The 12,200-nt window shown below is 42.6% G+C and overlaps 2 protein-coding genes across 2 annotated transcripts in view; both read right to left on the bottom strand.

Annotated features, from left to right (window-relative positions):
• The window catches only part of c4h11orf98 (chromosome 4 C11orf98 homolog), a 289,475-nt gene that overhangs the window by 15,424 nt on the left and 261,851 nt on the right, over window positions 1–12,200 (bottom strand). The gene's annotated exons all lie outside the window — the stretch shown is intronic.
• Window positions 2,632–10,267, bottom strand: pthlha (parathyroid hormone-like hormone a). The gene is made up of 4 exons (XM_071915793.2): window positions 10,008–10,267; window positions 9,518–9,639; window positions 5,008–5,532; window positions 2,632–3,433 (listed from the first exon to the last, which is right to left on the bottom strand). Exons 2-3 carry the CDS (start codon window positions 9,622–9,624, stop codon window positions 5,031–5,033), a joined length of 609 nt encoding a protein of 202 aa, XP_071771894.1. The 5' UTR covers window positions 9,625–9,639; window positions 10,008–10,267; the 3' UTR covers window positions 2,632–3,433; window positions 5,008–5,030.

Genomic DNA, 12,200 nt, shown 5'->3' with positions numbered 1-12,200 from the left:
GCTGGTGCTTGAATCATAACATCAACACCGCTCCACTCCTCCTGCTAGATGTCTCTCAGCTTGCCAGCGCCCCGCCAAGCCAAACTTGTCATGTTGCAAAGCCCAGCGGTGGGAATTATTTTAATGGCTCTTAAAGAAGCCAAGTCCTTCTTGCCACATTCTTGTGCCTAGAGCTGTTGATCATTTGTAATTGAATTTTGGATGGAATTTATGATGAGGGATGGCAATTTGTTGACACTTTTGCTCTATTGAGTGGAAAGTTGTAATTTTTTTCCCCCTGCTGTATGTGTTACAGTAGAATAGCGGCTGCAGTGGCCTTGAAATACAAAAATAAGCTCCCAGCTGATGGGGGCAATTTCCTTGGGGGCAATTGATGTTGAATAGATGTTGATATGACTTGCAGCAATGTTGATAGAAGATTTGTAAATATAATACCAACATGTAAGTTGAGAAGACATCTGTAGTCGTCCCTAGCTGCTTTCTGATATCAGTTCAACACAGTTTCCAAAGCTGTTTTAATATGCATTTTTACCATGCTGTGATATCATAACATGAACATTTTGTGTGGGATTTGGTCACCTCCTGCACATCGGAGTCCGTCAAATGCTTGCTGGGTTACTGCCAATTAGCCCTTTAAATAGTATATGCAGTCTATGCCAGTTCATGTAATATTAAAATACTGAGATATGGGACAGTTTATGATAAGGATATGATGAGTCATCTTGTCTACTGTGGAGATGAACTAATAGAGATCCAGTGTTATTACCAATGTGGTAACACTGTCCATTGTTGAAAATGACGACTATTAGTGTTACTAATGTTCTTGTAGAAGGCATTTGTGGTCACCTACCATAAATATGTTGTGAACATGCAATACATTTATGAATTTGTATTACTGTAAATGTACATTTTAAACGGATTTTACCTATGATATTTATTGAATACATAGAATGTGACTGACGCAGGGACGCAGAAACACTCAATCTTAGATATCAGCAATTGGTGGATTTCCATAATAGATTGTGTAGTGAGGAATGTCTGCTGAGAGATTGCTACTTGCACTGTTTAGTCTAGGTTGGAAGCATCCAAATGGAAGTCGGTCCAAGCAGGTTTTAGTTTTTGATTAGCTTCAGGAAGCTGTCAGTGGAAACTTACAGGGTGTGTGTTCTTAGCTGCTTGTTTCTAGCATGTGTCTGAACTAACATGACTCAGCCTAATGAAACCTAATGCATGCAGTTTGCTTAACTGACTTCCAGAGGGTTTCATGTGAATAATGAAAGCTGATTTGCTGTCTGAAGCCGGAGAGGGAAAGTAGGAGTCTGGTTAGGGTTGAAGTTTGGCCTAGAGAGTAAGTAACAACTGTAAGTAAATCCATCAGTAATCCATACTCTTCCTACTCATTCAGTCTATGTAATGTGTACGGTTTTGTCGGCTGCATAGGTTTACATGACCCCATTTGTTTTTATTTTATTACTTTAATTGTTTTTATTGCTATTATTATTTTATTGCCTAGACATCTGAGAAGCTGACCACAAAACAAGACAGTTGCTGGTTTCAATCAACTCAGTTTACCCTTTTATTTGTGGAATATAGTTTACCACCTTTTTAGGCTGACATAAATCTATATTCTATTTTATTTCTTTAATTGTTTTTCTTATTGTTTTATCACGTATTGTAGATTCTATTTTTGTGCTTATATTCTATTTTTCTCTTTGTCCATGCTGCATCCTATCGTATTAATTTTGCTGCTGCAACGACCCAATTTTGCCACAGGCATCAATACAGTTTCATGTAATGTAATCTCAGTGGTGGAAGTAACAAATTACATTTACTGTGCTTACTGTAACTCAGTTTTTTGTGTACTACTTTTTTAAAGTATTATTTAAAGTAATTTTACTTTTACTAAAGTATGTTTCGACTGAATAATCATGCAATGTTAAAATGCATCCATTACAGACAACAAATTTTGTCTCCATAAGCATATTAATCTCATTTAACATTAAAAAAATGGTCAATTATAAATTGGCTGAAAGGAAGAGTAATGTGGCTTCACTTTGTTCATGCACTTTGTTTTTTTCACTTTTTTTTTTTTAATTAAAAGAATCTAAGCCGAATTCTTTATCAATCTAGATGCAATTGTTACATAGGATCTTTGCCATGCAATGCAAAATACTTATTCATGAATAAGTATTTTGCATTGCATGGCAAATATCCTATGTAACAATGTTCTCTTTTGTAGAAAAGTAACTCAGAAACTTTTATTCTTGGTACATTTTACATGAGCTACTTTTTACTTTTACACAAGTTGATTTTTGAACCAGTAACTTCTACTTCAGTAAAAACTCAGTAAGTAACAGTATTCTACTTGAGAATAATTTGGTTATATTTGCTGTTGTATAACATGTTTGGCATAGCAAGGAAAATCTTATTTACTATCTAATCTAATTTCTGAAAAAAATGCATATGTGTAGCAGACCATTCATGTGTATGCAGGAGACACTAATTCCAGTTACCTGGTATAAAACGACCACTAATATAAACTTTGTCTCCTTAAAGGTAATAACAGGAGGAAGTGACACCAAAGACACGGGACAATCAGGGAGGATACTGTCAAATGTTTAATCCATTCAGTATAGGGTGTTATCTCAGTGCAAGTGCCAAACAACAATATCGAGCTGTTATGTGTTCAGTTTATGTACAAAGTGAACTTTGGCATTCAGAAGCAGAGCAGGCCATGGAAGAAACAGGGACACCAAAGGCAACTGGTGGGGGTTGTGTAATAAGGACAAGCCATCCTATAGCGTGATGTACAAACTAGCTAAAGGCCCCACTAAGTCCCAGAGTGGGTTGGGGGGTGGAGGGTGGGTTGGGGTGGGGGTGTTTGTGTGGTTAAAACGAAGACATCCTAAACAGCAGCAAAGAAACAGAACTGGACGGCTGAACAGAGACAAGATCATATGAGCTAAAAAAAAAAAATATCAAACTGAGAAGTAACACACGGAAGGATGACCATTGTTTTCTTCATTTCAATCAACCACAAAAAAAAAGTCAATTAACAAAATTACTGGTATATATATTTATATTTATATATCTAAAGTGCATTATGGTACAAAAATATAGAAGGTCAGCAGCACCTCGATACATTTACAAAATAAATACACCATTCAAACAAAATAAATTACCGCAAATCTGACATTTATAATTGGAATGAAAACAAAAAAAGCAAGGATTCACAATGATTAAAATCTGTTGCCCCACAGAGCATCAAATAAGGTTTTATCATATTTTTTTTTACTGTCATCATTATCACTATTCTGCTATATTTAGAATATTTACAGACAATAAATATTTTCCTATTTCTTTCCAAACAATCACTATTACAGAAGACTGTAACATGAATATTTAGGTGTCCACTTGAACTGTCCGTTGGTTTCTGAAAGACAAGGAAAAAGAGACAAACAAGTTACTTCACTGGTTTGTTTCCAGTTTTTCAGTGTTCTTATACCATGTAGGGCCTATAATAGAAACACTATGGGTAATATTATGATTTTGAGATGCCAGATCAAAGAGGATGCATCTAAAATGGAATATACACATGCACTTGAATGCGTACGAGTGTGTGTTTGTGTATTTGATCAGGCCCATCATGATCCCCCATATATAATGAGCCGATGGTGGGGTTAGGGGCTTAGAGGGTGCGTATTCAGACATGTGTTTGCAATTATGCCAAAGAGACACCTCAGTCAGCAAACAGGCCTTTAGATCAAACAACTCTGGGTTTCTCTGGATGGAAACAGAGCTGGGAAGCTGAGAAATATGTGCTTCGAGTGTGTTTATACATCTGAGTGTGTTCGTTTGCAGAGCAAATGAGAGGGTGCGTGCGGTGTGTGTGTATATAAATTACTGATACTCCTTAATGTGGTGATTGAGAGTTCCTACAAATGGCAATTTGATCAAAAGATGTTTGTTCTGCCTCACGGACGCCCATATACTAGCATTAAGCAATTTAACTTGGAATTTTGGACAGGGAAGGGCAGTAATGCTGCTGGTTTACATGCCATGGTGGAAATGCTATAGCGGGTCTTTCTCAGTCTGTGTTCTTGTGTCCTCCATGATGCGTTTGATGTGTTATCTAACAGTTGAAGTAAGATTCCAAAACAAAAGAACGCAGAGGATGGGGGAATAAAGTTTGCAGGCTAACTGAGGATGCGTCAATTGCCCAACAAGAACAAATGGTAAGCCCCAAGATTCATTGCAAGATTGACGCATCATATCCAAACAGCGCTATAGTCTATAGTACAGAGCTAGTTGAAACAGCTGTGTGTCTTAGGCCCTGATCACATAGGAGGCTTTCCTCTCCTTCTCAAACACAAAGCTCAGCTGTGAGCATCGCTGGTAACAGAGAGAGCAAGAGGTCAAAGGGCGCAAGGAGCGTCCTCTTTGCAACACAAAGTTTGACAACTTGCAAGCTAGCTAATTAGTGTTCCCTAACTAACCTGAAGTAACAAAGGCGATAATGTTGTTGAAAATAAAAATGGACAAGAGAAAGTTAGCTATTGCTCTGCTTGCTCTTGAAGAAGAGGATGAGGAGTCCATTCTGAAACAGAGGATGTGGGTACATGACGTCCTCTTAGGGAGAACAGAGCACCCACAGTTCTATCATCTCATCTAGAACTTTACCTAGATAGAGCCATTTCAAGGACTATTTTCACACTGATGCAATGTGTGGAGAAGCTAAGACAACTTCGACTTGGAGTGAAAGGCAGCACCACAAAACCCACTGCCTCCACAATAGTAGGCATGTGTGCTCAAACCATTGAAAATAACTGAAAAAAAGGCGCAGGTATGTTCAAAAAGTGTCCTATGTGATCACAGCCTAATTTGATCATGCGTTGTCGAGTACACAGTCCTTCTCAAACGTTAAGATTTCTCTGCTCGTGTTCTTGAGAAATTCTGACTTGGTACTGACTTGGCATTCTTGGATTTCGAGAACGGCCCTAGACTCACCTTTGTCAGAGGCTGACAGTGTTTTAGTGAAGCGCCCCCTGTAGGCCGAGGAGAGGCCGCCACTCCAGGTGGAAGCCACTTCCAGGCTCGTCTTCCAGCCGCCATCCCAACGAGCGTGCCCGCCGCTTCCTTTTCTCGCCCTCTCGCCTCTTGCCGGACCTCCCTTTCTTCTTCTTCTTGCCAGAGGCCTTAAGCACCCCGTCTTTGTACGTCTGCGACTTGTTGGTCTCCTGGGGTAGGTTGGTGCCCTCCTCCTCCTCCAGTCGGAAGCTGATAGGGAGGTTCTTAGTTCCTCCTGGGGGTTTAGAGTGGAGGGTGCTGCCGGTGGTGCTCAGGTTGATGGTCATGCCCACCCCTGGGAGGCCCACCCCGGCTCCGCTGCTGCCCCCGGTCCGGACGGGAAGCTCCCGGATCTCGGCTGTATGGACCTCGTCCAGCAACTCCTGCAGCCACATGCGACGCTTGAAGTCCTGCAGCGTCCGGCCTTTGTCGTGCATCAGCTGAGCATGGGTCACAGAGCGTTTCCTATAGGAGGAGACAAGACCAGACCGCTGGAGGGTTAGCACTGAGAAAAGCACAAAATCAATCCTTACATTTCCTACATTTAAGCATTTAAATGTGTAACCCTTTTCAGTTTGTGTTGTTATTTGGATAGTGTACACCCAAGGTAGGTCAGTCACTCAGTTGTTGTGGAATTTGGGTGTTCACTGCTTCACCAGTAGAGGTCAGTATGAATAAACAAATGAATCGGCTGTTTCAAAGAGACCGATTGCATAGGTTTAATAACAGCAAAGAGTAAGACTTTTTTGGGCTTTTTCCTTATGTTATTATGTTTTAAGACATTCCTATATCTTTATGCTTGAGAGAGGGATTGTCTTGATCAGGAATCCATCTTCAGTGCTCTCGTACTCCCTTCCTTTAGTTGAAAAGGTTGAGCAACACTGCTCTCATTGTGCAGTATTCCAACAATTTGCCCCTGCATCCATGAAATCACTGGCTATCATCATGACATGATTCATAGAACCACGGGAGTTAAGCCTTTTCCAGGGTTGTTAAACTGATACACAAGATCCCACCCTGCCAACAGGGTTGAGATGAGTTTTCCTCTCTTCTGGAAAATGCCTATTTTCCTTCTGATAGTTCATTAAAATCGTCTTACTATCACCGTGGCATTTGTGTTGCACTGGGCAAACCTCTGACCCTTCACATTTCATTAATATCCAGTAACTGACAGATGCATGGTAGTCAGATCCCATAGGTGCAAATTGGTACCACAAATGCTACAAGCCAATTAGGCTACTTGTGGTCCAAAAGCTAAAAAGACTTACACTCGCTCTAATATCTGAACTTGAAATACATGAGACTAATAATCTAGAGTTTACTCTAGACTTTACCATAGGAGTAAGGCATGAAAGAAGTACAGTAGATCACAACATAGAAAAGGAGAGATCCAGCTCCCAATCACGCTGTGTCAGGTCTTCCTTCTGTCGTCCTGATTTTGACCAGATGGGAAAGGGCAGTGCCCCAACCTGTTATCTTTTCAGATAATGTGTGAGCGGCAAAGGATTCATGCTTTGCTTTGCTGGAGTGTCTTGTTACCCAGGCCTTAATTCTTAGGAAAATAGAGAGGGAGAGGGCATGGCTCAGCGCTGCTCGCCAACGCATGGGAACGACAGCACACCAAACGCTGGCGGACACCTCGGCCAAACACCGTTTTCAGCCTCAAGTGTCTGAGCACATAAACAAAAGGGCTTCAATGGAAGATATTGCGCCTGATTACTGAGAGCACAGCATGGCTATTCAGCTGTCGGGACAGGGATTTTCCCAGGTTACCTCTTGCAAGGTTACTTTTATATCTAGAATCTGGAGTACAAAAGTATGTAGTTCTGTAGTAGTAAATAGAACGATATAGTATGTAGTTCTATTTGAAAACACTGGGCTAATTTATGGAGTTTTGACAGTTGAATGGTTACAGAGGGAGAAAAAGGGCTCATGGTGTTGTAGAAATCAAACTTTTGCTTCGATACATATTTGTCATGATTTGTTTGGTGGTTGTAGTTTCACTTGAATTGAAATGGATCACCCAAGGAAGCTGCACACAAACTGAAAAGCAATATGCTGAATTTACCATTTAAAAATGATTAACATTAGATTAAGCTCAACAGGGTGTATAAGTTTTCCGTTTCTCTCCTTTTGTTCCTCCAAAGCATGTCGAGCTGAAGTGTATTTTCTCCTCCTGAATGAAATAATATCCTGGACAAAATTTGTCTCCCATACAGAGGAAGCTCTTGAGAGTGGCTTTGTTTATATGCATACAGATATTTCCTGTAAATCTCTGGCCTTAAAAAAAAAAAAAAAAAAAAAAAAAAAAAGCAAAAACACTGGGAGTGTGCTGTCTTTGAAAACTGATCTCACTCTGTTTTTACCTTTTAATAAGCTCACATCAAACGCTTTCCAAGGAGCAGCTAGAGAGAGGAAAGGAGGGAAAGGATTGCAGGGGGTGGGGGGGGGAGAAGAAAATGGCCCTGATACATCCTGAGGTGGCACCGGTCCAACACACCCCTCTCTTGGCCTACCTGATGTTAATTGTTTCTCTCTGGGAATGAAAGGAGAGTGTATACCCTAAACCACCAGCATGTCATTTCCCAGTGCTGGCTGATTGAACTTCAAGCCCGGCGCTGGCTCCGAGTCAAATGACACGTCGGTTTGCCTCCTGAGGCTCCGTGGCTCTGAGCCAGAGCTATCGATTGCTCAGAATTCGCTCATTCCCAGGCTTTCAGCGCTTTGTGTGATGTATACTGGGATGAAGCATAGCCCTACTGGTTGATACTGGTTAATAATATCCACAGCAGCTCTGGTTACCACTCGCAACAACTCCATCCTTGTGATTTTGATCTATCTCTTGGTATGTCAAAATGAAAAATAAATCTAAAACATAAATTAAAACAAACTAGATAAACTCATTGGCAAAATGAATAGCCTTGTTTGCTGATTAAAGGCCACAGGAGATGGAGTGTCAGAGGTCAGAATAAAATTTTCCCTATCACCAGTGACCTCCGAACGTGAGCTTTCACCCGCTGCAGCGTGTCAGCCAATCGTGTGATCTTACCACACCGTTTTCATCACGCCAATGTTTTCCTTTCCACTCAGGTGGCATTAACTCGGTCCTGAAATCCTATTAAGTGCATATCACACAACGGGTGTACCTCCATTTCCCCTGACATAAGCATAACAGGCCCCACACGCTGCACGGAGAACGAGAGGCATGCTGTCTCGGGTACCGCGCCTGGAGCCCGTTAACGCTCCGTTCTCTGTGTGTCCATGTAAACCTGCCTGGCCCGGGATGACACACGGTTTTAATAACTTTAAAGGCTCCCTCACTCTTCCTCAGGAACCAGGTTCAAAACATACACTGCCGCCCACCAAATGCATTTCAGATGTGATCTCTCCTCCTGAGTCTCAATACTGATTCGGTTAGAGGGGCCAAACATCTTGGGCTGAAAATCATTTAGGGACGTGATATTAGCACAGGGAGAACAAAGCCTTACAGATTGTGTCAATGTTATGGATATGTCCTGCTGGTCCAAAATATTGACCGTCTTTAGAGCTTCTTCCCACATCCTGTCATAATGACTCTGCTGCTTCATTAAAAACTGATTCACCCAAAGTGCACCACTGGCAGCGAAGACACACCAAAAACCATTTCAGGGATATTATCTTTCCAAAGGGAAAAGCTCTCAATGCGTGTTTTGCATTCTGGCTTCAGAACTTGAAAGAACATTTACTCTGCTAGGCATAATATACTTCACCAGGAGCAGCAGGTTTTGCTTGGTACACCGCCTAGCCATACATCAGCATTATTCATTTCCCCCCTCTAAGACTCGTCTTTATCCCGGATGGACACCAGCAGGCAGCCCAACAGAGTGGATTACAAAGCTGGCATGGCGGGGAAGGTGTGAAGGGGGTAACAAACAAGAGCATTTCTGTGTTTAGCCGGTGGTCTGAAACCCCCGTCAGACTGAGCCCTGGGGGTGTCAGGAGGGAAGGGGGGGCTGGAAGTTAAAGAGGAGCTGTGAACATCTCTGCTTGGGAACTGGGGGGAAAGTAGAAGGAGGGAGGAAGGAGGTAAAAGGGTTCCAGAGTTGCTCGTACTTTATCGCACGGACGGTTTCTCCCCCCTTTCTCCTTAGGCAAACACGCAGGTGGGCGAAGACTATCTAAACAGCTGCCAGCACGTTTCACAAATGAACACATTTTCCAGCCGACGCGTTTACTTGCCCGCCAAGCAGGACAACGTGTAAATAAATAAATCGAAATAGCAAATAATGGAAAAAAAGATGATGCAGAAAAACTTTTTCTTTAACGTCTGAAAGATTTCCAAAAGTAATTATTTCCACCCTCAACGTTTTTCAGCTTTCCCGGGCTTTATACTGAGGAGCACGGACTGATGGAATTAAAATGGAATAAAAGGTAATTGTTCAAAAGCATGCAAAAAAAAAGAAAGACTTACATTCTGTTGCTCAGGGCATCAATTGGTCTCCCATAGTGTGGCACTGGAGAGCACAGTAAGAACAGAGCAAAGCACCACTGTTGTAGTACTCTTCTAGAGCAGAACATCTTGGAAATAGATTTCTGTAAAGAAACACACAAATACATGAACAACTTTGACTCAAATGCACTTCTGAAAGAAAATACATTGCATTCAGGATATATATATTTTGTATTCCTTTAAAAGTAAACGTTATTTCAGGCTAATAAGTGCCAACAGACTGTGTAAGTATTTATTTGAGCCCAGTTGAAACGATTAGCATACCCTCCTTCATACTATTCCCCTGCAGACAGAGGCAGCAATGCCAGCACAGACTGGATGACTACAGCCCTTATTGAACTGAAACCAGTCCAGCATGTTTGAGAGCAAAACACAAATTCCACCGAGCCCAATTTGCCACAACAAAGCTGAAATAAAACAAGCCAAAGAGAAGAAGAGAGTGGGAACTTACTTTCCCAAAGCAGTGTCCGTCCCGCAAAAAAAAAAAAAAAAAGTATTGTCACTGATGTCCTCAGATTCTCCAAAAGACAGAAAACTATCTCAAAGTTTCCAGTCTGAAAAAAAACACAAACAAACAAAAATGTCTAGGTCAATCCAGGTGATTATACCCTCGTTAAAGCAGGGGGAATTTGAAAAAATCCCCACAGAAGAGACATCCAGAAGGTCCTTGTCGTCAGTCCACTCACTTTTTTTCTCAACACCCTTTTTCCTCTGATAGTGAGCTAAAAGTCTTAGAGAAGTCCAGCAACCAGGACCAGCAGTCCCTCCAGGTATCCTCTAGTAACTGTGGAGTGGGAAGCTGACCTGGAGTCTGTTATAACAGAGGCAGGGCAGCGGTGGGACCGGCTGAGGCTGAGGCTGAGGTTGGACTACTAGCACTGATGGGAAAGTTTGCTGCATGCTGCCTGTCTAGCTGTGCAGGTCAGAGGCAAGGAAGGGGAGGACTTATTATGGGAGAGGCAGGGCCCCGATGATGCCTCTGCCCCCTAATGTGGAGTCAACTCCTGTTTGTGTGTGTGTGTGTGTGGGGTGTGTGTGTGCTGGTGTAAGGAGTGAGATAGCAAAAGACAGAAGGGGTGGAGGCAGGGGGGGGAGTTGAAAGAATGGCCAGTGGTGGCAAGAAGGTGGCGCCCAAGCAGCACTCCACAGCAAGTTACCCTGAGATTAGAGCAGGATATATGGGAGAGGTGTGTGTGTTGTCTCTCTCTGTGTGTGTATGTTCTCTAATGGGGTGGGGGGGATGGGGGGTTGTGCATTTCCCACCCCACCCCACCCCCTCACCCCTCCAACTTCTTCCACCGCTGACACCCCAACGAAATGCTTGAGGGAAATTCATAGCATTCTTTACACCCCAAACCGGCAATTTAGAGAAAAGTGATAAACTGTTTGGGTAGAAAGCACAAGAGTTTGTTAACAAAACAGTGTTTGGGAGTTTGAGAGCTACAGATTTCTCCATTTTGATTAATAATGTCGGTCGGACGTGTACTTTTTATCATAGTATTTGGACCGGAGGTATTTTCCGTTTGGGGGCTCATAGTGCGTCACGTTATCTGATGTGCAGTGACAGGCGGTAGAGGTGGGGGTCAGAGCAGTGACTCTGGGCCATCGCTGGCCTTTATACACCCACTGCAGACCTGCTCCATGCTGCCCCCCCCCCCCCCCCACCCCCAATGGGCCACCGACACGGAGAAGAGTCAGGTACCTGGACTGGTACATAGGTACTTTCGTCCTCTGGCCATGATGCTGAACTCACGGACATGAACAGACACAATGCCGAACTCACAGACTCATGGACACAAATAATGTGAAGATACATTACTCCACTACAAAAGGATGATGTGACAATTGCATTAATTGGACACGCCATTTTCATGTGTTCGCCTTAACTTCGGTTAAGGTTAGGGAAAGGCATTGGTCATGGTTAATTCACGAGTTGGGAATTGAACCCAGGTCGTCGGAGTTGAAGATGAATGTCTTCGCCCATCCACCCATCGACCTCCACACCCTTACTTTCCACCTCGCTATGTCAATGTCAAACTACTTCCTGCTTCTAGTCGTGTCTCCTCCACCTAATCCTTTCCTGCTGGGGGAACGTATTTCTCTCACTCTTCTTTCATAGAGAACCGTATTTGCATTTTAAGACATCGAGCTCATTTCACACAATTTCATGAGACCAGACAGGAACATGGGAACTGCACTCTCCAGTCGTAATATTATGACAGCAACTCTCATCTGCTGGTTCCTGGATCTCTCGTGATAGACGACTGTGTAATACTCATCATTACTGGCTCTAGCACTCACACACCAAGCCTTTACATCAATCTAAGCCAGTGGTTCTCAACCATGTGCCATGGAGGGCCAAGAGTCTGCAGGTTATCATTCTACCCAGAATCTACAACAGCTGCCATATCTCTGCACACGTGCTATTACATATTTCTGGACACATTTCTGTATATATGCTACTTCCATCCGTAAATATGATGTGCATTTTCATGTCTACGCACATTCCAACACATCCTACCATCTGTACGCCAGATAACGTGAACTGTTCATGATGCACATTTGCACATCTGCTTCTAACCTGTATATCACTTTTATCTCAATATGCTCTCTTGCTGTAATTACTCTGCTGCTGTAACGACTG

Source organism: Centroberyx gerrardi, chromosome 24, assembly GCF_048128805.1.
Source record: "Centroberyx gerrardi isolate f3 chromosome 24, fCenGer3.hap1.cur.20231027, whole genome shotgun sequence".
Classification (NCBI taxonomy): domain Eukaryota; kingdom Metazoa; phylum Chordata; class Actinopteri; order Beryciformes; family Berycidae; genus Centroberyx; species Centroberyx gerrardi.
The sequence above is the reverse complement of the archived record's forward strand: the minus strand, read 5'-3'. Positions and strand labels throughout refer to the sequence as shown.